Below are 26,270 nucleotides of genomic sequence, written 5' to 3'. Positions count from 1 at the left end.
CCATATTGAGTATTTTTGTGGCCTTAGCCTCCATTGGTGATAACCACCTCGGGGTCTTATTTTCAAGTAAGTCCTTGTATTTGGTCCAGACAATGAATAAAGCTTTCCTGACAATATGGTTTTTAAACAATTTATGGAACTTTACCTTGTCGTACCACAAATATGCATGCCACCCAAAAGCGTTGTTAAACCCTTCCAGATCTAGGACATCAGTGTTTTCTAACAAGAACCAATCCTTCATCCAGCAGAAGGATGCAGCTTCATAGTATAACCTTAAGTCCGGCAGGGCAAATCCCCCTCTTTCTTTTGCGTCTGTTAGTATTTTAAATTTTATCCGGGGCTTTTTGCCCTGCCAGACAAACTTCATGATGTCCTTCTGCCACTTTCCAAAACATTCCACTCTGTCCACGATCTGCAGGGTTTGGAACAAAAACAACATCCTTGGCAATACATTCATCTTAACAGCTGCAATTCTTCCCAACAAGGAAAGTTTCAATCTTGACCAAGTTTCTAAGTCCTTTTTGATTTCAGACCAACATTTTTCATAATTATCTTTAAACAAATTCAAATTTTTCCCAGTCAGATTGACCCCCAGGTACTTCACTTTTTTAACCACATTTAATTCCGTTTCCTTCTGGAACCCATCTATTTCTGAAGATGTCAAGTTTTTTGCCAAAACCTTAGTTTTTTGTTTATTCAACTTGAATCCCGCCACCCGACCAAACTCATAGATTAATTCTAAAGCTCTTTTTGTACTAGGTTCTGGCTCCTGTAGTGTTAAAACCAAATCATCTGCAAAAGCTTTCAGTTTATATTGTTTTCCTCCGACCTGTATTCCTTCCACCCGCTGATCCTTCCTAATCAAGTTCAGCAACACCTCCAGGACAGAAATAAATAACAAGGGTGATAAGGGGCACCCCTGTCGTGTCCCTTTTTCGATTTTGAACTCCTCTGTCACCACATTGTTTACTATCAGTTTAGCTTTTTGTTCTGAATAGATTGCTTCAATACCATTTTGGAACGCCCTTCCCACTCCCATCCCTTCCAAATTTTTCTTCATGAATTTCCAAGATATATTATCGAAGGCCTTCTCGGCGTCTATAAAAATCAAAACTGCTTTCGTGTTCAAATTTGTCTGCAGTAGCTCCAAAACATCAATAATATTCCTGGTGTTGTCAGACAAATGCCTACCAGGGAGAAAGCCTGCTTGGTCTTTATGAATTACTTCATTTAAAACTTTTTTAAATCTACTTGCCAGAATATCAGCAAAAATTTTGTAATCCACGTTTAGGAGTGAGATGGGACGGTAGTTCTTGAGTTGGGTCTTTTCAGATTCCAATTTTGGTATCAAAGTGATGAAGGCTTCTTTCCACGATTCTGGTGCTCCCTTCCCTTCCATAATTTGGTTACATACCTCCATTAGCGGCTGGGCCAGATATTCCTTCAATGTCTTATAATATTTGAAGGTAAGTCCATCTGGGCCTGGGGATTTGCCTAATTGCATATTCTGAATGGCACTTTCAATTTCCTGTTGTGTTATTTTGTAATTCAGGGCTGTTTGTTTATCTTGAGATAATTTTTGCAGGCCATGACTTTTTAGAAATTGGTTTATCTCGGTCTCTGCTTGAGGTCCTTGAGTAAACAATTTTTTGAAGTATCTCTGGAAACACTTTCTGATTTCTTCTGGTTTCTGAATACATTCTCCTTCAACCTCCAGATTGGTAACAAAGTTCAATTTTTGTCTCTTTTTCAGCTGCCATGCCAGCAGCTTCCCACATTTATTTGCCAATTCGAATGATCTTTGTTTCATCTGTTTAATTTTCCATTCAACTTCTTGATTTATCAATTTCGCATATTGTGCTTGATGGAATTTTATTTCTCTTAAAACTTCTTTTGATTTTGGATTAAGTCTCAACTTTTTCTCTCCGTCCCTTATCTTCTCCAAAATCTTGTCCTTTTTACCATTCCAGAGTTTTTTCTTGATAGTATTCTGTTGTATCAGGAACCCTCTCATAACAGCTTTACTCGCGTCCCAGATCATTTTCTTTTCCACCGAAGTGTTCAGATTTATTTCAAAATAGTCCTTCAACGTTTTTTGGGCCTTCTTCACAATCTCCTGATCTCTAAACAAGGTGTCATTCATTCTCCATCGGAAGGATCCAGCTGGTGTAAGTCTCAAGTCCATTTTCAAGGCGTTATGGTCGGAGCAGGTTTTGGGGCAGATCTCTATTTTTTTAGTCTTAGGTGCCAGTCCTCTAGTTATCCAGATTTGGTCGATTCTTGTCCAAGATAGGTGGGCCTCAGAAAAGAATGTCCCCTCTTTACCTAGTGGGTTCTTCGTCCTCCAAATATCAATCAAGTCCATATTGTCTGTTAATTCAAAGAAAGTCTTAGGTAGTCTGCCATCTTTAGTCGGGTTTTGATTTTGTGACTTATCCATGTAAGTGGAGACAACCCCATTCATGTCTCCCATCAAAATGATGTTAGTATAGTCAATATGGTCCAGCATTATCTCATGCAGCTTTTTATAAAATTCCGATTTCCCCTCGTTTGGTGCGTATATTCCTACTATCAAAAATTTTTCTCCTTGTGATTGTATTTCAATCGCCAAAATTCTTCCTTGTTCATCTTTAAACACAAACTTTGGTGCTAGGCTCTCCTTTGCATATATCACTACTCCTCTTTTTTTTACCTTATCTGATGAAATAAACTCTTGGCCTAGTCTCTTATTGATTAACACTCTCCTATGGAGCCTAGTCACATGTGTTTCTTGCAGGCAAATAACGTCCAATTGTTCTTTCCTCAATATATGAAAAATCTTTTTCCTTTTTTCGGGAGAATTTGTGCCATGAATGTTCCAACTAAAAAGCTGCAGAGACATCCTGAATCAATTTGTCAACCGATAGGGTTGTCTCCCTTGTCGTCTATGTCTGGAAGTGGATCTGGTTTTGCGCCAGGCGGAGGAGGTGGCCAAGTACCTGCTATTCCTTTCCGAAGGTCCTCCCCGTAGTCGTTTAGGAACTTTTCTTGCTCCTCAGCTGTTCTGATTCTTACCTTCTTCCCTTTCAAGTTGAAAGATAGTCCTTGAGGAAATTCCCACCTGTAGGGGATTGTGTTGTTTCTCAATAAACTTGCAAGGTCTTTATATGTAGTTCTTAAATCCAGCAACTGTTTTGGTATATCTCTGAAGATTTCTGCTGTCTTTCCCTGAATCACCAATGAATTTTTAAAATGTAGGCCTAGTATATTATCTTTTTCTTGCTTAGATCTCAAAATGATCAAGCAATCTCTTGGTTTGTCCTTCTTGGCCACTCTTCCCAATCTAAAAGCGGTGACAATTTTAAAGTCCTTCTCTTCTGCCAGACCCCAGAACTTGGATATTTCTGCTGTCAAAAAACCAATCAAATCTTCTTTCTCTAGTTCTGGGATATTTCTAAGCCTGAGATTACTTTCCCTGTTTTTCAATTCTGCCATGGACAGATACGCTTGCTGTTCAGTGACCTGTCTGCTCAGTGGTCTTACTTCCCCTCTTAATTCCTCTATCCTCTTTTTATTTTGGTCTGCTTTTGTATTTGCTTCCTCGGCTATTTTTCGATTTTCTGTTGTAGTTGTTTGAAGGTTTCCTATTGCCTGTGTATTTTGAGCGACTTGATCTGTCAGTCTATTAATTGTGGCTGTCACCTGGTCAAATTTAGCCGCTTGTTCATCAGCTTTCTTGTTTAATGCTGCCAGCTGGTCCAATATTTCTTTAGAGACAGGGTCGAGCCCTCCTGCAGCCATATCCCCAAAAGCTGGCTGTTTAGGTTGTCCTTCTTGCAGACCTGTAACAATTGGGACAGATGATCTACGTGGCTACACAGGCAAAGTTGATTGCAACAGTTCAGTTTGTTTTGCTTTCTTGGCGGCCCTTGTTTTTGCTGCACCACTCATTCCACAGCTGTCCAAGTATCAAGGTCAAATTGTAAATCCCATGGGAAAAGCAATCCAGAATGTAAACATCCAGACGTAAAAATTCCAAAACAACCAGCAGTTCTCAGAGACTAAAAATTCCACAATCCAGCAGGGGGAGCTCCCCAGAAATTAGGGAGAAGGATAAAAAGTTTCCACCATTAAATTCCCAAATAAAAAGTTAGGTAAAATCCAAAACAAGGGGGAGAACCCTCTAAGTTCACTTTAAACTGCAGAGAGTAAAAGTTCTTAACAATGGTGCATGCAACAGTTCCTTGCTTGTAACTTACAAAGTAGCCCGATGTAACTTTATGCTTTTATATACAGTTACCGCAGTCTGATGTTTCTTTGTATCTAGACAGCCCGAGAGCTGGGTTTCATAACTTTGTAATCCACAAGAAGAAGAGAGAAAAATCACAGTCTATGTCCACTTATAGTGCAGTTTTAACTTTTTTTTTTACTTTTAAACGATCAAATCCGAATTTGCAAGGTATATTCCAACTTCTTTTAAACTCCCTTTCAGCGCTTCCGCTTTAGTAGTTCTTTGCTCAATACTTTAAGCGGAGCCGGAAGACGGACTTCCTTTTTAACGTCTCCCGCTTTCAGCCGAATTTCACAAATTTAAGTTCAAAAGTCTCGGGTTTCTTACTCACGAGTATGTTGTTTCAAATCGAATGTTCAAAGAAGAAAGGTCAGCGCTCATCAGCAGCAGCCGGGCGGCTTCACTTCCGCGGAAAGAGCGATGAACTCACAGCACCGCTACCCCCTCCACGTTCCGGAGCCCCTTACGGGGTCCCTTCTTCGTTTCCGAGGTCGCTCTTGGTGCCCGCCGAGTCCCACGACCACAGGCTCACTCTACCTGTGGTTTTTCTTAGCGGGTCTCCGCTCTGCCGTAGCGGACGACCCTTTTCCGCGGAGCCCCTCTTCACAGAGTAAAGAGGACCGCCATTGCCGTTTCGCACCGCCTCCGGAAGTCCGTTACCATTGCGAACTTAAAGGGGAATGTCTATAAACTCTGCTGATATTTTGGGAACTTGTTAGCACAAATTGGATTAGGATATAATCTCACAATATATCCTCTCCTGCACCCCTGAACATTCCCACAAATGTCAGGCCTTGAACATCTAGCAATGAAATTCAGCTTGCCTAGAATGCATCTATACACTGTAGTGTCAGAAAACGCTTCAGCAGTACCGTCTACCTGGTAACCTGTCACCATCGGTGTGTCTGCTGGGTTTGCATCAACCAAATTCAAACTGGTTAATACATCAGCAATTTTCTGTGTTTGGTGTACCAGAAAATTACCTGCTTGGTCCCTTTCCACCTGCAGAGAAAGATAGTTGGATACCTCACCAAGATCCTTCATGTCAAAGTGCTCCTTCAGCTGAGCTAGGGTGCTTTGGTACAAAGCCTGATTCTTCCAAAACATCAGAAGATCATCAACAAAACATAAACAATACAGTTTGTTTTGCCCCTCCTCCTTGACAAACACACATGGATCAGCTTTGCCCTGGTGAAAACCTAGAGAAAGCAATGTCTCAGTGAGTTTTGTGTTCCAACATCTGGCACTCTGCTTGAGACCATATAAGGATTTCCTCAGTTTACAGACCATTCCCTTCTGTATCTGCATTCCATCAGGTGGAAGCATAAACAGCTCCTCCCCCAAAACCCCATACAAAAAAGCTGTATTAATGTTGTGATGGGAAACATGCAGTTTCTCCTCTGCAGCAATCTTGAGCATCAGCCGAATGCTCTCATACTTGACGGTGGGTGAATAGGTCTTGTGGTAATCCTGTCCTGGTACCTGTGAAAAACCTCTGGCAACCAATCTGGCTTTGTGTCTGACAACCTTGCCATTCTGGTCTGTCTTGGCCATTTGCTGCCAACCAGCCTCATTCCTGGGACTACCGGTACCAGCTCCCAAGTTTGGTTCCTATTCAAGGAATCAACTTCAGCCTTCATGGCATTAAGCCAAGGCTGAGCATCTTTAGAGGTCAACTCCTGAACCTCTTTGAAGCTTGAAGGTTCCCACACCTTCTCTGAGCTACTAAGAACAGCAGTTGCTGTCTTAGCAAACTCATCAGCAAATCTCTTTGGAGGTTTGCCTCTTGTGGCCCTTTCAGATCTGTGTACTAGACGCAAGTCTTCTTGACTCATCTCCTCCTTCTTAGGAGTAAAGTGACCAATGGTGAACAGTGGTTCTTCCAGTTCATTGTCAGATGCATCAGATGGTCTGACTGAGGCCTTTGCGCTCTTGTAGTCTGCTGTGTCATCACTGTCGCTGACTACAAGAAAGAAGATTCCACCTAAACCTTAGGAAGAACTTCCTAACAGTAAGAGCTGTTCGACAGTGGAATTTGCTGCCAAGGAGTGTGGTGGAGTCTCCTTCTTTGGAGGTCTTTAAGCAGAGGCTTGACAACCATATGTCAGGAGTGCTCTGATGGTGTTTCCTGCTTGGCAGGGGGTTGGACTCGATGGCCCTTGTGGTCTCTTCCAACTCTATGATTCTATGACATCAGCAGCAGCGCTGCCCACTGAGCTGGAATCCGAACTCTGATCATCATCATCATCCTCAGCTTCCTCTTTTACCTCAACATTATCTGTTTTTTCACATCATCTTCATCTTCCTCTGGGTAACTCTGGAAAATTCCCACATTTTCCCCCCACTTAGGATTGTACTCAACATTCTTTGTGAACTTAATGGACTTAGAGTCAGTCATCCATACCCTGTATGCACCTTTTTCGTACCCCATGAACAAACCATGTGCCCCACGCTTCCCAAGCTTGTTGCTCTGTGGGGTGTGTACCCACATGCCAGAACCAAAGATTCTCATGTGCTTGACGTAAGGTTTCTTACCAAACATCTTCTCATAGGGAGTACAACCAACAGGTGATGACAGTCTCCTGTTATAGGAATAAACGAACGTGTTCAAAGCCTCCCCCCAAAACTTCTCAGGGAGCTTGGCATCATGCAACAAGGTTTTTAGGCCTTGAAGCAAAGTTTGGTTTGCTCGCTCAGCAAGTCCATTCATCCATGGCGATCTAGGCGTTGAGAGGTCATGCTGGATTCCCTTCTCAGTCAGGAAAGCTTCAAACTGCTGAGAAGTGAACTCCCCGCCCCGATCAGTAAAGAGACAGCCGATACGTTTACTGTGAGCATTCTCCAACCAAGCACAGAATGCCTCGAACCTAGGAAACGCTTGTGATTTCTGCTCGAGCATAAACACATGAATGTACCTGGAAAAAGAATAAATTAGAACCATGAAGTACCTTGCTCCACCCAAAGAGGGCGCAAGTGGACCAACCAGGTCTGCATGGACTAGCTGGTAGGGTTTGGAAGCCTGCCTGCTAGACTCCTTGCCTTTTGGAGCAACCTTCACCTTGTTCTCTGCACAAGATACACATTTCATGTGAAACTTACAGGGCTTGATGTTCAAACCCTGAACCAACCCAGGCATCCTGGCCAGCGCCTGCCAAGACATGTGACCAAATCTTCGGTGCGCCTCGTGAATACATCCTGCATGAAGAACTTTGTTAGTTTGTGCAACACAACAAGATTCAACATTAGACACAGCAGCACCATTGTCACCATAAGTTATACAGAACAAACCATCTATAAACTTTGCGTGCAAAATGTCCTCTTTGCCTTTCCTGATGACACAGACGCTCCTCTTGAAGGAAATCTCAAAGCCACGCCCAGTCAGCTGTGGGATGCTGAGCAAATTGTCTGCAGAATCTGGAACATAAAGTACATCTCTGATGGTTGTGTGCAGACTTGCCAGTCTCACATTTCCGACTCCTGCAATTCGCAACATCAGCCTGGTGGATCTCTCCATTTTGAGGCGTGAAGGAGATAAATAGATGCTTATCTTTTGATAAATGCCGTGTAGCTCCCAAATCTACAACAAATCTGGCTTTGGCCTTTGGAGCAGCTTTTCCAGCAAGCAAAACCTTGTCTTCCACCGGCTTGGGCTTCTGCTGCTTGCCCCCCTGCTCCTGGCCATCAAACTTGCCTTTAGCCTTTGGTGAAGCTGTGCCAGCAAACAAAACCTTGTTTTCCACCGGCGTGGGCTTTCCACCCCCCTTCTGCTTTGGGCCATCTGCTGGCTTCTGTCTCTGTTTACTTCTGGCCTTCCGGTATCTGTGAGGATGACCTTGGCTCTCATGAGAAACAGAGCTCTTAGCTGCCGACTCCTTGGCTCCCCCTGGAGGCTGGAACGCTGCCTGGGATGACGTCACAGTTAGCTCCCCCTGCAGCTTGCAACCGGTGCCCTCGGCATCCCTGCAATCACTCTCGATCTGGGAAACAGCCAGGACCTCCGATGCAGTCAAACTCTGGGCTGGGATGACCGGCAGATGGGCTACTTTCAAAGCATTCCACATCTGACGTGCTGTCGTGTTGCCAGTCAGTGTTACAATTTCCTCCAGAGAGACGGATAAGACTATGGCCCTTGAATCTTGGGCCCTCCATCTATCTGTCAGAGGAACTGGAGGGGCTTCATACACAGTATGCCACACTCCAAACTGTCGCAGCAAGCTCTCACAGCATATTGCCCAGGTCTCATAATTGTGGACATTCAACTTTGGGCACTGAGTGCCATCATCTGAAGCTTGTAAAAACTCCATTCCAGGTTTTTACTTGAGCCGTGAGCCTTTATGCCTTCAAAAACACCTTATCTTGGCAGCTCATAAATCTTGAGGCCTGCTTGGCTCGACTCCCAGGCTAAATTAGCCTGCCGGACATCAAAGGCTCTGCCGCGGCAACGAAAAGCCTTACTTTTCTCCACATACCTTTCACAGTCTTTCACAGTCTTACTCTCCTGTAAGTGCTGTGAATCTGGACCCGAAACCTGTTGTTGGGATACTGCCAGGGAGACAAAGGCCATCATGCCCCCACGTCGACTCCGGACGATCCATCAACCTCCCGTAGGAACGCAGTATCAGTCAATTAGCGACACAAGCCTCAGAAACAGCTTTCCACATTCCAAGGACTTGTGCACGCCCTTTGCAGAGTTCGCACAATGAAAGATGCACTCAGGAGAGCATTATTTACAACTTTATTTAGCGTTGGTCAGAACAAAGAAAAAACATGACTGTTTGCCTGCGTGTTCAGGCACAGAGAGAGAAACAAAAGCTATGTACAAAACATAAACTTTCTGTGAGCCGGAAGTACGCAGACTGTGACTCAAACAACAGCCTGCTCCCTGTTTAAGGTGGAACAGAAATATCCTAACAACCCCCTATGAGAAGCTGTTTAAAAAACGCCCTAATCTGAAATACCTACGCATTTGGGATTCAGATGTAATTATGCATTATCCCGCTAAGCAGAAATTGGGTGAGCGTAGTGTTCAGGGGAAATTAATGGGCTACCAGCAGGGAGCGTACAGAATTTACATACCAGCAAGTGGCAAATTTCATATTACCAGAAGCATGATACAAACTGTAAATTGGAATGGCTGTTTTCCAAGATACTAACGGTATAAATGACACTGAGGAAGAAGAGGAAGTAGCAGCAGCAGCAGCAGCAGCAGCAGCAGGAAATGGTGCTTCTGAATTAATGGAACAAGACAAAAAGCCTGTTGAATCTGATAATCTGTTTGATGATTTAAAGTCATGGGCACCCGAGGGGAGGTTAGATTCTCTTGAGTTTTCTGACTGTGAGCTTAGCCTACAGGCACCTCTTCAGTCTGACAATGATGATTTACAACCTGAAACTAGTAGTTCACTTAGTCCCATTAAGTCTGAGGAGTCTGACTCTCCTTCCGGACTGAGACGTTCAGATAGAAAGAGACAGAAGCCACAACGTTTTGCAGATGAACATTTAAATACTGTGTATGCCAATAAGGCGGTTTTTGAGCCAAAAAGCTACAATGATGTTCAGAATTTACCTAAGCACCAAGTTGTAAATTGGTATAAAGCTATCAACTCTGAGATAGCTTCTTTAAAAGAGCATAACACTTGGTCTCTTGTACCACAAACCCCAGATATGAGACTTATTGATTCAAAATGGGTTTAAGAAAATGCAAATGGGAAGGATACGCCTATGGTGTGTGGTTTCACCTTTACAGGTGAAGATAAGCCATTTCCTAACAAAACTTTGTATCGTTCTGCTATAGGCAAGCTAAATTTCATTCAAAGAATCTCAAGACCAGATATAACTTATGCCTTTCACTTTCTGGCAAAATTTGTGGAAAAGCCCACTACGCAATGTTTCTCTGCTCTTAAGAGAGTGGTAGTGTACCTTAAACATACCAAACATTATAGGTTGCAGTTTACATCATGTATTGACAAAGGTTTTGAAATTTTCTGCGATGCATCTCATGCAGTGGAACAAAATAATTGCAGGGATGTGTCTGGTATGGTGTTTTGTTATAACAGTTGTCCATTTGAATGGAAGTCCCAGACACAAACCATTATTTGTCTCTCCACAACAGAGAGTGAATTATGTGCATGCGTTCAGGCCACTCATGATGTGGAATGGTATCTGCAAGTATTTGCAGACCTACAGATGAAAGTAACACTACCAGTAAGAGTTTACCTTGATTCCCAGAGCGGACTTGCTATCCTGTGTTCAGAGACCAATACGCAGCGCACTAGAGTCTTAAGGTTACGTTTACAGTTTGTAAAGAAACTAATTGCTGATGAAATGATTGTATTTCAATATGTTCCAGGTGACAATCAAATTGCAGACATTTTTACTAAAGCACTTCCAAAGGTTACTCATGAAAGACGTGTACAAAATATGCTTTATGATTTTGTTCCACAATGATGAACCTCAGGGGAAATGTTGAATGGTTTCTTTAAATGTAAAGGTTCATCATTGTTCCACCAGTTGTGTATGTCTTTCAGGGGCCAGAGCAAGGGCCAGAGCAAGATAACGAGACCCAGCTTTACAGCTGTGAAACACAGCAGGTGCTGAGTTGTATTGATTAAGCTGTGTCAGCATTTGGGTGTAGTATATAAGGAGCAGCACCTAGCTCTTCCGTTACCCTGGGGGATGGGTTGGTGGTTGGGTCTGGTTTGTTGTTGGTGTATTTAGGAGTTTTTGTTTTTGTTATTAAAACCTTGTTTAAGTTATTTTTGAGTCCCCTTTTAACGCATGGTCTCCCCAGCAAGCTCTCTGCAGTGCTACTATACTGCAAATAGCTAACACTGGCACCTCTCAGGTGGGCGCTATTGCCATTATAAGAGAATGAGGGAGGTGAGTTCATGGTGAGTCCTGGCACCTCTTTTTCTAGAAAAATAGCACTGGCTGGCACCTTTCCCTGGGATGGCCATGCCATACAGCTTTCATCTAGTTCACACCTGAACTTTCCAACGCAATACGATTTGAAATTGCAGCATTAAGCCTTGGTCACTCACATCAAAGTCCAGATGCTCGGAGGCATATTTCAGGAGTGCGTTGGTGGTCTTGACTGCTCTTTGCCGCTCACTGATTTTTCTGGAGTCAATCCAGCCTTTTGTGTGCTGCGAGAGAGAAATCATCATCATCACATGGAAGGACAACCCTTAATCCAGGTTTGCAAATTCACAAAGCTTCATAGAGGGGACAAATTGCAAAAAGGGGTTGTTTTGTAAAGGAGAAAGTTTGCTGCAATTTGTTTAATAATAATAATAATAATAATAATAATAATAATAATAATAATAATAATACCCCACCTCTTTCCCAGACAGGGACTCGAGGCAGCTTACAAACAAAACAAGAACAACTAAAGACACAGAAAAAAGAAGCCATTTAAAAAAAGCATTAGTAGAATTAGATATTAATTGGCTCTTGGGTTGCTTTTGTTTTATTATGCATTTTCTGTTCTGATTTTGTATTTTTATGTTGTGAACCGCCCTGCAATCTGTCATTTGTGTGTTTGTGTGTGTGATAATTGCAACAATACAACATACACCTCACCACAGCCATAGCAATGGAATGCAGGAAGCATCCTTAGACCAAGCCCAGCCATTGTTCCACAGGTAATGAGGACTGGCAGTTGGCCCTTTGGGCTTTCAGGCAGAGAGCCTTTTCCCAGCCCCACCTGGAGATGCTGAGGACTGAACCGGGGACCTTGGGCATGCAAGACAGATGCTCTGTCCCGAGCCACGGCCCTTCCCCATACGCCATCAGCAGAGGACATATCTTGTGTGCCTTGCACAAGCATTGCTAGCAGAACAGAGGCCCACTTGACCATCAGCACCCACAACCAGTGAGTTGGCCACAGATGCCCCCCGTGCAATCATTTCAAGAGGGTCTGTCCTCCGGCATGGGAGCTGCTGCTTCCCCCTGCTCTGACACCTTGGGGGCTCCCTTACCACTAATATCTCCTGCAGCGTCTTCAGAGAGGGGGCCTCTGACAGCAAGCTGGTGAGCATGTTGAGCCAGATGTACACGGTTTCTTGATAACAGTCCTGGAAGGAGAGAAGCAAAAGCACTTAGAAGCTGAAGACCCCCATGGAAATCCCATATGCTCTGGAGCCTTCTAGTCCAAATTTGTAACAAAGCTTATGCAGGGGTTCAAGCACGGCACACAAAGAGTCATAAACATCAAACGTTTCTTGATGTATGTAAGGTTACAGGTCATGCGATATAAAGATACAGGACTCCACACTGGGCTCAACTTCCTTGGGGTGTTCCAAGGCAGAGGGCCGCCTTGGTGGTGGGGCCCACCCCGTGGAACACCCTCCTATCAGATGTCAGAGAGATATATCATTATACTTCCGTCTGAAGACATCTGAAGGCAGCCCTGCATAGGGAAGTTTTTAATATTTGACGTCTGGCTGTGTTTTAATTTGTTGGAAGCCGCCCAGAGTGGCTAGAGTAACCCAGTCAGATGGGCAGCATATAAACAAACAAGCAAACAAATAAAATTAAATGCAGCGTAGGAGGGAGGCATGAGAGTCACAAAATGCAGGCATGCAGGAATCATACGTGGATGCATTCTAGCAAAGGTGAAATGTAATAAATATGGAAACATGATTAAAATCAAAAATATACACCCCAAGTCTCTGGCTGTTACATCATTGTGATGGGTCAAGTGTCTCAGGCAGCATTCTTTGCGGCTTACACGGCTCAGACTCTTTGCCCTCAAATCCTTTAACCTGGCAACCCCATTTTCCTCCAAAAGCAGAAGGTCCAGTCACCTGGCTCGGTGTTGCTTTGACCGAGCTCCCAGCTTTGATCTTCATAACCTGCAAGGATGGCAACTGGAAGACCTTCTGGGTGATTTTTTGTACCAGCTGAGAGCGGGTCAGAGGGTCCATGTATGGTCTCAAGGCACTGAGAAGAGAAAGAAGGGGAGAGGAAAGGATCAGCACCCAGCAGTCCATAAACCTGGTGAAGAAATATGTACTGTGCCTGGCCGTACTTACGTCAGGCGAATGATGTTTTCCATTGCCTCGTGCAGGTTGGTGATTGATGCTATTGGCTCTTTGATAACCTCCTGTGGTGGGGAAGCACACAGCATGTCAGGGAACTGGAGGCGCCATCCCTGCCACCACCACACCAAGCCCTGAGGTGTGCTCTCTATCCAGCCCACTTGACAACTTCTTTGCAATTGGCAAGTGGGTCCTCCTAGAGGAGAAGAGTGGGCTTCCTGGATCTGGGAATAAGATCCCTTTTTCTCCTGGGCAGAGCTCTACCCCATAAGAACAGCATAAGATCAGCCTTCTGGACCAGGCCAAGGGCCTATCTAGTCCAGCATCCTCACAGCATTCTCACAGTGGCCAACCAGACGTCTGTGAGAAACCAGGGAGCAGACCATGAGCCCAAGAGCCCTCTCCCCGCCTGTGGCTTCCAGCAACTATATTCAGAAACATTGCTTCCTTCCTCTGTGGAGGTAGAACATAGCAATCATGGCTGGGAGCCATCGACAGCCCTCTCCTCCTGGGAGAACCTAGCCTCTTTTACTTAGGCGCTGGTGACAGCCTGCTGAGGTTGCCACAATGTAGGGCTGCCTTTCAAGAGGGTTTGGAAACTTGAGCTGGAGCAGAACGTGACCACCCAGAAATGGTTTGGGGCCAGATGGTCAGAACATGCAACCCAGAGCTAGACCTACACAGCTATTTTTAAGAAAAAACGCTCTGAAAAGAAACCCCAGGAGATTCCCCCTCTTTTTTTCTTTTTCTTTTTACTCACTATGATGCAGAAGGTGAGCTCCTCTTTGTGGGGGAAGGTGACATGTCCCACATTCGATTGCACAAGCGCCTTGGTTGTTAAAGTTGCTGCCTTCATAAAGCTCTTCTTCAAATCCTCGTTCTGAAAGGAGAAGGGATTTTATAAAATTGAGTTTGAATCAAAATCACAAGGAAACATAAAGCCACACTGACCCTAACCTTAATTCTAATCCTTACCCTAACACTAACCCAATCCAAAAATTAACCCAGAAATGGTCTTGTTAGATAGTTAAATTCATGTTGAATTGCTGTTTTAGGGTTTCTTTAAAAAAAGTCTGGAAAGAATTAATCCATTTTGCATTACTTTCTATGGGAAAGCGTGCCTTGGTTTGGAACGCTTTGGTTTCAGAATGGATTAAGTTTGAGAACCAAGGTACCACTGTAATGCCCCATCTGGTCCTAAGGGTGGAGCCAGTATACACCCCAGTCTACAACCCTTTGGTGGATGAAGCCAAAGACCCTGCCCTAGGGCACAGTCTGAAGGCATGTGGTGCAAGGACCTTGACGGAGCTCAGGAGGTCTGCTCAGTGCCTGGATGGTGACCACGGGGGAAATGGTTGCACACCTCCTGGAGTCGTATGACAGGAGAAAGGCAGGATATACCGTATTTTTTCGTGTATAAGACACCCCCTATTAGGGGGGACTCCAAATTAAGAAAATGGGGGGGGGAGGATTGCCCAGAGTTGCTGAGCTTTTGGAAGGGAGGATTACCCACAGTTGTTCAGCTATTTGGGGGGAGGGGATTCCAAAAATTGCTCACCCGCTGGACCTATGCTGCCACTCACACACGTCGCAAAACCCACCTATTGTCTGTCCCTCGCCGGCAGAAACCGCCAATCGCCTTCCCAATTTCCGTAGCGACAGCCAGTCAACACCACCCCTTGCCGCAGCCACCAATAACACGCACAATAGCCACTGACTATCTCCGGCTTGCAGCGGCAACCAAACCCATGTCCCCCCTATGCACTATCTGTGTATAAGATGACCCTCATTTTTAAACATCATTTTTTAATAATAATAAAAAACACCTTGTCTTATACACGGAAAAGTATGGTATAGCTGAGAGAACAAACAACAGGAGTCCGTGTGATAATCAGAGCCATACCTTCCTGCTGTTCTGGAATTGGAAGAGGAGCTCCTGTGTTAACTGGTCTATAAAAAGGGGGAGCTCATCCTGCCGTGCCCCGATTGCCATTTGCCCGCAGCAAAGGATGACGGTGATGCTGGCATTGGTCTCGCTAGTATTCTGGAGGGAAAGGATGGGGAAAGTGAGTTTGGGAACCTTAAGTGCAATTGGAGACAAATCACCATTTAGTTGGGACCTTTTAGCAGCTGGGAAAATATTAGTAGTCAGTAAGTTGTTGTGCGAAAGGTGGAGGGCAAAAGGAGAAGGGGACAACAGATGACGAGATGGCTGGACAGTGTTCTCGAAGCGACCAGCATGAGTTTGACCAAACTGCGGGAGGCAGTGGAAGACAGGAGTGCCTGGCGTGCTCTGGTCCAGGGGGTCACGAAGAGTCGGACACGACTAAACGACTAAGCAACAACAAGAAGTTGTTGTGCAGACTTACAAATTTTGTATTTTTTTTTTCTCCAGGAAACTCAAACTGCTGGCAAGCCAGGGCTCCCCCATCCTATATATGTGCATCGGGTTCTTCCTGCCTAAATGTAGAGCCTGACATTTGACCCTATTGAATTTCATCTTGTTAGTTGGGGCCCAGTTCTCCAATCTGTTAAGGTTATCTTGAATCCCGATTCTGTCTTCTGTGGCATTGGCTACCCTTCCCAGTTTGGTGTCATCTGCAAATTTGATGAGCATCCCCTCAATTCCTTCATCCAAGTCATTTATTTTAAAAAAAACGTGGAACAACAACGGGCCCAGGACAGAACCCTGTGACACCCCACTGGTCAATTTTTCCCCAGGATGACGAGGAACCATGAAGGTGTTCTCTTTGGGTTTGGTCAGTCAACCAGGGAGAAAGTGCAGGACAGTGTAGGGTAGGCTGACCACTGGTGCTCTTTTCCATGGGAGCTGCTTTTTTAAAATTAAAATGAACTGGGTGGATCTGCTCATCTTCTCCATAGTGAGGGTTGGGAAATTTCCTTGGTCATTTCCCAACTCACAGCAAAAATCCAGGGGTACCACACTCCTGGGTTTCATTTCTCTTGGATGGCAGAGCACAAGAGAGTTCAGGGCTGCGTTCAGGTGTAACAATAAACCAGAGGGCATCAACATAGGTTGGCCTCTAGCTCCCATCAGCCTCAGCCAGTATGGCCAGTGGTCAGGAGGGATGGGAGTTGCAGTCTGTAGCATCTGAAGGGCACCATTTTGGTTACCTCTGTGATAAACTATGGTTTATTATTGTGTGAATGAGCCTTGGACTCATCGGCTCCTGCTCCCTTCTCCTCTAGCACAGTTGCAAAAAGGAGACCGGAAGCTTGAGGGAAGTTAACTGAAAGTGGAAGGAAAAGGTTCTGATCCCCTTCCAGCTGGGTTGGAGAATTGGAGAGTCGGGGGCACATGACCCCAAGGCCCCCTCAGGTTATGGAACTGTTAGATCCGCACGCAGTTGCTATGCCTTTGTAATAATTTGCTTAATTGACAAATATATGGAGGTGAACACAGAGAGTGACACTCAACTATGCTTTGCTTCAAGTAGACCTGTTGAAATGAATGGGCCTAACTTAGTCATCTTCATTAAATTCAATGGGTCTACTCTAGAACATAGTTGAATGGGGCCAGCAGGCACTCCCGTACGCAGAAGAACCCTTGCACGAGAGCAACTTGGGCAGCTGCCCTGCCCCGGGATGCAGCTGAAACCTCTCCCCTCTTTCTCTCTGCCTCTCCCAGCCTGCCGACTGCCTTCTCTCTTGGATTCTGCTCTCTCCCCTCAGTTGGAGAGGTGTCCCCTCTTCCAAACTCTAAGAGGTTCTTCATTCAAAGCTTTCTGACAGCAGAACACTCTCCCTTGGGAGGTTGTGGACTCTCCGTTGGAGGTTGGATGGCCATCTCTCAGGGATGCTTGAGCTGAGATTCCTGCATTGGAGGGGGTTGGACTAGATGACCCTTGGGGTCCCCCATTAGCTTCCACTATTGAAGAAATGCCAACCAACCATCTGACAACCAACCTAAAAACATGGGCCAGTGTACTTTTGTATTGCGTGTACTCTGGGGATGACCAATGGTTTCTAACGATTCCGTTTGACTGACTGACTGAGCCAAGGGATCAGATCAGAGCTAGGATCTGGAGCCACAGAGACAGGACTGCTGGAGCCCACTTCAGAAGGATGACTGAGACATACCCACAGAGGAAGTTGTCTGGCTTCCATACTGAGAGGATGAGCAGATCTAATTGCCTTTTTGGAATGGTAAGGATCCCATCCCTTGAAAAAGAGCATATTTGGAAATGGGGCAGGATTTGTTCTTTTCCAACACAGCTCTGTTTTCCTAGATCAGAGGAACCCAGAGGCTGCTTCACATGCTTTGGTGTGGATGTAAATAGCTGCTAAGGATCCAATTTGCCAGGATCTTTGTCTAACCATTGGCCATGCTGTCAGGGGCTGATGGGAGTTCCAATTCAAAACACACGGATGGGGAAGGGGCACCAGGCTGGGGATGGCTGACCTACACTCTTGCTATGCTCCTTCCTCACTTCACACCCTTACCTCAGACGTCTGAGTCTTCCTTGCAATGGCTGCGCGGCCAAAATCCCGCACTGCCATCAGCACCTGGGAAATATGGGTGCTTGAAGCCACACCGATAGCCTCAGAAATTCCCTGGAGAGAATGAGGCACGTCAAACATGTCGTTTTCTTGATTGCAATTAGTGATAATAATAATAATAATAATAATAATAATAATAATAATAATAATAATAATAAATTTTATTTATATCCCACCCTCCCCAGCCAAAGCCGGGCTCAGGGCGGCTAACAACAATAAAATAGTACAACATTCTAAAAACATTTCATTATAAAAATTAATTAAAATCAATTAAAATGAAATTGATGGCAACCATTAAGCTAAGCTGATCATGAGGGATGGAGGATAAATGTGATTCTGTAAGCAGATTGCTGCAAAATGTGGGGAACCAAATTTAAGAGTGGGGAAATGAGACACTTAGAGAACCAATTTGAACAGATCCTTTCATCCCGGATAATAATAGGGGTGGTTTGAAGAACGATATTTCTGTGGATTCTGATGTGAACTGACCAGACCACAACTCCCAGACTCATGTGCAGCTTGAAATGCAAGGATGCCTTGCATTCTGACATTTTCGAATCTTGTGATACAGTTCTTGGCTTCATTAAACACCCAACTACATTAAAATGCATCATTTATACACTGGAAGTATTTGTAATCCACCCCTCACCCAAAGGCGCCAGAGCAGGAATATGCACCATCTAAACCAGGGTGCTCCAATTTCTCATACCAAGTGGGCCACAAGAGTAGTTCAGCACAGAACCTGTGGGCTGCACACTGACTTGTCATGTGGGAGAGGGGAGCAAGGCCAACGTTTGACACACACGCCCCGGCCTGCATGCTGCCTTCCCAAAGGTAGGCAGGTGAGGCGCTGGGTTTTGGGAAGGAGGCACGAGGCTCTGGTGGGACCTAGCGCCTTCCCACCTTCTTGCCAAAGGTGGGAAAGAGCTAACTGAGGACTCTAGGACCCTGACAGATCACACCTGCCTCCTTCCCCAAGCCCAGCACCTCCTTACCCAGCTTTGGGAAGGCGGTGCAAGGCCTACAGGTGTGTAGGGGTGCCTCCAAGGTTGCTGAGGGCTGCCAAGAAAGGCATTGAGGGCCACTTGTTGGCTGCTCTGATCGAACCCAAAACTAAACAAATCTGCCCCAGATATGTTGAATGCTGAAAAGCTGTTCCTCCTGTAAGAGGCTTTGAGGGGGTGACTGGGTGGGCACGAGCAGAGACCAATCCAGAAATCAGGACAGAGGGCTGGTGGGGTCTGTGGGGTAATGTCAGGGACTGGCTGGATGAGTAAGAGTGGGGGACCCTGGATTGTGGTGGTGGGACACTGGGGAGCAGCCTGGGGAGGCGCTTGAAGCAGGAGGGTTCAGAAGGAGGAGGCTCTTCCAGGAAACTGCTGGAGGTGGAGAGTCTCCATGTGAGCGCAGTCCCAGTCCCGCTGGCTCTCCTCCCCCCCTGACATCCCACACATTCACTCACCTCTCTGTCTGCTTCCTCTTCGAGAGCCAACCTCAGGAGTAAGTGCAGGTACTGGTGGACTGTCTCTGCGCTCCTGGAATCCCGCAGCTTGAGTCCATAATATCTATAGAGGGCATTCTAAGGGTTGGGGAAGGTTTGGGTGAGTCACAGGGAGGAGACCCCACCAGCTACATCATCTGCTTTTGGAAAACCAAAGAATTTCAATTTTAGCGTCTGAAAATGTCGGGTAATACTAAATAATAATAATAGATTGCAAGTACTAGGCAATTGTTTTAATGATTTGTATGCAATTTTACACATCTTCTGAATTCCCAAGTCATGTTACAACTCTTTAAAGGTAAAGGTAAAGGGACCCCTGACAATTAAGTCCAGTCGCAAATGACTCTAGGCTTAAAGCTCATCTCGCTTTAAGGCCGAGGGAGCCGGCATTTGTCCGCTTCTGCAGACAGTTTTTCCAGGTCATGTGGCCAGCATGACTAAGCCGCTTCTGGCGAAACCAGAGCAGCACACGGAAATGCCGTTTACCTTCCAGCCGGAGCAGTACTGGCTTCGGCTGGGGAGGGATTGGATATAAATATATTATTATTATTATTATTATTTATTATTATTATTATTTTATTTATTTATTTATTTACTTACTTGTACTATGTGCTTTTGAACTGCTAGGTGGGCAGGAGCTGGGACCGAACAACGGGAGCTCACCCCATCGCAGGGATTCGAACCGCCAACCTTCCGATCGGCAAGCCCAAGCAGCACAGTGGTTTAACCCACAGCGCCACCCGCGTCCCTATTACAACTCTTTAGTATTCCTCATTTGGGGAATTTGAAAGTTGACAAGTTCAGCATGTCCTAATTGCTCTTCCTCCACTGTTGGAGGCAGGAATGCTTCTGAATAAAGAAAAAAACATGCAACATTTCCTGGGGTCCAAGTCACCCCACCAAATCAAGTTCATGGATTGGTTCTTCTTCCGGTCTACAGATCCTGCACTGATCGTCTTCTCTGCTTCCCCAAGTTTGCCTGGTCCTCTTTTCAAGCCCCCCCAGACTGGCGGTTACCACTCCTTCTCACCAGCGGAAAGTCGTCTCCTGCATGTGCAAATAGGACCTTCCTCCAAGCTGGGCTCCCAATAGTTCAGGCCTAGGCAAACACAGCCCTCCAGCTGTTTGGGGACTCCAATGCCCATCACCCCTGACCTGCTGGTCCTGTTAGCTAGGGATGATGGGAGCTGTAGTCCCAAAGCAGCTGGAAGGCCAAGTTTGCCTTTATCTGTGATAGTTAATGGCAGTTCCCCTCAACTTGAACCCTTCTACATGCTCCCACCAGCCCCAGGCAGCATATGGTCCAGAACATTTAGAGGGCACCAGGTTGGGAAATCCTGGTTCATGCATCAGACCAGGGTGGATAAAAATCAATGACCCATTATTTTTTTTAATGGATTTCTTTGATTTAAATCACATTTTTTAAAAAAATTAAATTGGATTTCTAAAATAAAATGCTTTTAGAGGAAAAATCTTTCGGAATATATTTTTCTATTTAAGTTGCATTATAGTCCAAAGGCTATTCACTGGGAAGTAAGGATTTATTTTAAGTTTTTCATATATGCTAAAATTCAGTCTAAGAATTTTTTTTAAAAAAAATGTTTAACTACATCATGGATATATAAGCTATAATGTTATTGTTTTAGTTAAATAGTTTAAATTCTTATTAAGGAAATGATTATTTTTCTCCTTCCAATAAGGTACAGCAGAAAAGTTGTCCAAATATACAATGGTACCTCAGGTTAAGAACTTAATTCGTTCCGGAGGTCTGTTCTTAACCTGAAACTGTTCTTAACCTGAAGCACCACTGTTAGATGTATCGGTTGGTTGCTTGAGAGCAATCAGGCAATATGGCTCAAGAGTCTGTTTTCAAGCTTTCTTCTTAGTGATCAAAACTTTTAGAATGCAGAGCACCTCTATTCCCTGTCTTGCTCATTCACGGGCAGAATCTGAGAGTGGGCGGCCCTTCAACCTTCCCCAGCAGAGTAATTTCTTGGCGCCCAGTCTGCGCCTCCCCTCTCTGCACGGAAGCCTACTGCGCAAGGAAGGCTTGGGTAATGGGGGACCCCCCTCCTCCCCGCTTTGCTCAGGCAAGGTGTCCAGGCACCGCCTCGCCTCCTCCGACCCCTGCATCTCCTCTCCTTCCTCCACTGAGGAACTGCTGCTTCCCACGATCTTTGGGGGCTCTCTGTAATCCACCCGGCTTTTCCCCTCTCGCCCCTGAGCCAATGGCAGTTCTTAACACGAGGTACTATTTCTGGGTTAGCGGAGTCGGTAACCTGAAGCGTCTGTACACAGTTAACTTATTATACCCCACAATAATTTCATAATTATCTGTCTATGCATTTCTAACAGTATAACCAAATCAGTAGTAAAAACTACTCTGGAAATTTATTATTCCCAAAATGAAACCTTCATCTGGTTGTAAATATTAAGATTATACAAGCAAGAATGTAAAAATATGTTTTAAATTGATTTGATTTCAATCAAATCCACCCTGCATCACACACACCTGGGGAGATGTCTGGAGGTGTTGGAGGATGGTGTCCAAAATCTCCCTTTCATCCATCATCTCCAAAGCTTCTCGGATTGTTCTTCCTCCCAGCATTTTCTTACCCATCCACAGGAACTCGAAGTTTTCATCAGAGAGTTCTTCAGAAAGAAAGAGAGAGAGGAGTGAGTAAATGAGGCGGATGAGAGGGAAAGGTACCGTATTTTTCCATGTATAACACGCCCCCATATATAAGACGCTCCATATTTTTGGGCACTCAAAATTTAGAAATGGGGGCAGATTGCCAAGACTTGTTAAGCTTTTTAGGGGAGGGGTTGCCCAGAGTGGTTGAGCTTTATTTGGGGGGAGGGAGCCATTAATCAAATTGCACAGTTGCAGGCATCAACCACCAAGTCACCTATCGTCTGCCAGTCGACAACAGCCCTTTCCACAGCAAAGAAATCATGGCTGGAAATCTCCTCCTGGCAGCTACAACCAAGCGCCCGTCCCCCCTCAGCACTCCCCCTGTAGAAGAGGAGCCCCAATTTGACACTTGATTTGGGGGGTAAAAATCCTCGTCTTATACACGAGAAAAGACGGCAAGTTCTTTCTCAGGGGGCTTCTCGCCTGTTGCAATGAGCGGGTGCATGCCATATCTGAACAGGGATCATAGAACTGTAGCGTCTGAAGGGACCTGTGGGGTCACCTAGTCCAACCCCCAGCAATGCAGAACAGGGGCAGCCACCCGGAAGTCCCTGCTCCATGTTACACGCCTCATAACAAGGAGGGGTGGGGTGGGGGGGACTTGCACCCAGACATCAAGGAAACCAAGAGAGACCCCGGCATTGTATCATCATAATAATAATAATTTATTACTTATACCCCGCCCATCTGGCTGAGTTTCCCCAGCCACTCTGGGTGGCTCCCAATCAAGTATTAAAAACAATACAGCGTTAAATGTTAAAAACTTCCCTAAACAGGGCTGCCTTCAGATGTCTTTTAAAGATAGGATAGCTACTTATTTCCTGCACATCTGAAGGGAGGGTATTCCACAGGGTGGGCGCCACTACCGAGAAGGCCCTCTGTCTGGTTCCCTGTAACCTTACTTCTCGCAATGAGGGAACCGCCAGAAGGCCCTCGGAGCTGGATCTCAGTGTCCATGCTGAACGATGGGAGTGGAGACGCTCCTTCAGGTATACAGGACCGAGGCTGTTTGGGGCTTTAACACTTTGAATCGTGCTCGGAAACGTACTGGGAGCCAATGCAGATCTCTCAGAACCAGTGTTATGTGGTCCCGGCGGCCGCTCCCAGTCACCAGCCTAGCTGCCACATTCTGGATTAATTGCAGTTTCTGGGTCACCGTCAAATGTAGCCCCACGTAGAGCACGTTGCAGTAGTCCAAGCGGGAGATGACTAGAGCATGCACCACTCTAGTGAGACAGTCCATGGGCAGGTAGGGTCTCAGCCTGCGTACCAGGTGGAGCTGGTAGACAGCTGCCCTGGATACAGAATTAACCTGCGCCTCCATGGACAGCTGTGAGTCCAAAGTGACTCCCAGGCTGTGCACCTGGACCTTCAGGGGCACAGCTACCCCATTCAGGACCAGGGAATCCCCTACACCCACCCGCACCCTGTCCCCCAAAAACAGGACTTGTCAGGATTCAACATCAATCTGTTAGCCACCATCCATCCTCCAACCACCTCCAGGCACTCACACAGGACCTTCACCGCCTTTACTGGTTCTGATTTAAAGGAGAGGTAGAGCTGGATATCATCCACATACTGATGAACACCCAGCCCAAACCCCCTGATGATCTCTCCCAGCGGCTTCATATACATATTAAAAAGCATGGGGGAGAGGACAGAACCCTGAGGCACCCCACAAGTGAGAGCCCAGGGGTCTGAACACTCATCCCCCAACACCACTTTCTGGACACGGCCCAGGAGAAAGGAGCGGAACCACCGTATAACAGTGCCACCATCTCCCAGCCCCTCTAGACGGTCCAGAAGGATGTTATGGTCGATGGTGTCAAAGGCCGCTGAGAAATCCAGCAGAACTAGGAAACAGCTCTCACCTTTGTCCCTAGCCCACCGGAGATTATCAACCAGCGCGACCAAGGCAGTTTCAGTCCCATGGTGAGGCCTGAATCCCGATTGGAAGGGATCCAAATGGTCTGCATCCTCCAGGCGTGCTTGGAGTTGTTTGGCAACCACCCGCTCAATCACCTTGCCCAAGAATGGCAGATTTGAGACTGGGCGATAGTTGGCCAAATTGGCTGGGTCTAACGGTGTTTTTTTAAGAAGCGGTTTAATGACCGCCTCTTTCAGCGGGTCTGGGAAGGCTCCCTCACAGAGAGAAGCATTCACCAACCCACAGAGCCCATCGCCCAGCCCTTCCCGGCTCGCTTTTATCAGCCAGGATGGGCAAGATTCAAGGAGACAGGTGGTCGGTTTCACTTGTCCAAGCAGCCTGTCCACATCCTTGGAGGTAACAGATTGGAATTGATCCCATGTAACAGGACCAGACAGAACTCTAGCACTCTCCCGCCCTGGCCCTGCTCCCACAGTGGAGTCTACCTCCTTCTGAATCTGAGCGACTTTATCTGCAAAAAACTTTGCAAAAGCATTGCAGATCTTGGGGTCCCTACCAGGCCCTGGTGGTACAGGTGGTTCCGATAGATTGCGAACCACCTGAAAAAGTCTCCTGCTGCTGTTTTCTGCAGATGCCGTCGCCATTGCCACTTGGTAGGCTTGACGTTGAGCTCTAGCCCGTGTCCAGTCTGATTCAGAGTGAGTTTTCCGCCATCAGTGCTCTAGCTGTCTCAACGATTGTTTCATCGCCCTCAGCTCTGGGGAAAACCATGGAGTTGTCTGGGCTCCATGCAATCGGAGAGGGCGCTTCGGAGCCAGACAGTCAATAGCCCTGGTTAACTCCGCATTCCAGCGGGCCACCAGGGAATCAGCTGAGAGGCCATCAACTTGGGATAAAACATCCCCTACCACTCTCTGGAAACCAGTTGGATCCATTAAGTAGCGGGGTCGGACCATCCAAATCGGTCCCACCTCCCTGCATTGGGGAAGGGTCGCGGAGAAGTCCAGTTGCGCCAGGAAGTGATCTGACCATGGCACTTCTTTTGTTTCGCTTTTAGTTAGTGTCAGATCACCAACATCCGTAGAGGTAAACAGCAAGTCTAAGGCCAAGGGGAACCCAAAAGGGATCTGGTTCTGCCTACTCACCTGGGAACGCTGACCCAGAGTCCTCAAGGCTCTTCTTTTTGGAGGGCCGCTGCTGGCTTGGCTCTTGCTTGCTGGTCCGGGGCTGTACCAGCCCTGGCAAGAATAGTGGTCTGGCCTCTGCCGCCCTGGCCTCTGCCGCTGATGTTGATGGCTTTGCCAGTGCTGGCAGTAGGACAGGGGCCTCCTCCTCATTTGAGGGGTAGATCTTGTTTTTGGGTGGAATTTTATTTTTCTTCCTGCCCTCTGTGGCTGATGTTGATGGCTTCGCCAATGGCGGCAGTAGGGCAGGGGCCTCATCTTCATATGAGGGATAGATCTTATTTTTATTTTTTCTTTTTAGAAAAAAAGCCATCCTGCAAGATGCAAAAAGATTAGGAATTATTGGGAAATGATATATAATGAATTGAAAAAACTGTGTAAAAAGACTTTTGTTAAGAAACCAGAAGCATTCCTTCTAGGAATTTTAGACCAAGATGTAAAAAAAGAAAACTGGGAATTATTTATGTATGCAACAACAGTGGCAAGAATTTTATTAGCACAAACTTGGAAGACAGAAGAAATACCCACGAAAGAACAATGGCAAGGGAAACTTATGGAATATGCAGAACCGGCAAAACTAACAGAAAAATTACATGAAAAGGACAACAAAGACTTTAAAAGAGAATGGGAACCATTTACAACATATATGAAGAGGCAACATAAAGAAATGGACTCATTGGCAGGGTTTGAGTGAACAATCACAACTGTCTACAACAAAAAATAAGACTATATGTATTGAGGAAATTTTGGGGAAACATCAAATACGCAAGGTGAACAATAGGGAAATAAAACAAATGTGAGTACGAGGGAAGTCCAGGGGAGGAGGGTCGAAATATGAAAAATTGTTAAAGATATAGTGTTAGAAGTAGAATCCATGGAAAAATCAATAAAAAATTATTTTAAAAAAATAAATAGAATCTCTGGATAAGAAATTGTCATTTTTAGGTAATCTGTTAAGACTGGAATATGATATTCCAGTTTTGATTGCTGGAAATTTAGCAATTGGGAAATATTATCCTGGATAGTGACAGAATTTGGGAATGATTCAAAGTATTTGGTATTGTATTTTTATTTGTAAACATTGAAATGAGGAAGTCTTTTTACTCAGAGTGAGAAGGATGACCAAATATTTGACAGACCTGGAAATAGCAAGCTCGTGTAGATCCAAGG

General features: G+C 45.6%; 1 protein-coding gene across 1 annotated transcript in view; it reads right to left on the bottom strand.

Annotated features, from left to right (window-relative positions):
* The window catches only part of LOC114590332 (maestro heat-like repeat family member 5), a 42,567-nt gene extending 20,094 nt beyond the window's left edge, over positions 1-22,473 (bottom strand). The window contains exons 1-10 of the mRNA XM_077935638.1: positions 22,452-22,473; positions 21,846-21,985; positions 19,295-19,411; positions 17,776-17,886; positions 15,215-15,355; positions 14,072-14,191; positions 13,306-13,376; positions 13,078-13,213; positions 12,250-12,345; positions 11,311-11,415 (exon numbers count right to left, since the gene is read on the bottom strand). Coding sequence (XP_077791764.1) covers positions 11,311-11,415; positions 12,250-12,345; positions 13,078-13,213; positions 13,306-13,376; positions 14,072-14,191; positions 15,215-15,355; positions 17,776-17,886; positions 19,295-19,411; positions 21,846-21,985; positions 22,452-22,473 — 1,059 coding nt within the window. The remainder of the gene's footprint in view (positions 1-11,310; positions 11,416-12,249; positions 12,346-13,077; positions 13,214-13,305; positions 13,377-14,071; positions 14,192-15,214; positions 15,356-17,775; positions 17,887-19,294; positions 19,412-21,845; positions 21,986-22,451) is intronic.
* Positions 22,474-26,270: the final 3,797 nt, after the last annotated feature.

This window comes from Podarcis muralis, chromosome 10, assembly GCF_964188315.1.
Source record: "Podarcis muralis chromosome 10, rPodMur119.hap1.1, whole genome shotgun sequence".
NCBI classification, from domain to species: Eukaryota; Metazoa; Chordata; class Lepidosauria; order Squamata; family Lacertidae; genus Podarcis; species Podarcis muralis.
The sequence above is the reverse complement of the archived record's forward strand: the minus strand, read 5'-3'. Positions and strand labels throughout refer to the sequence as shown.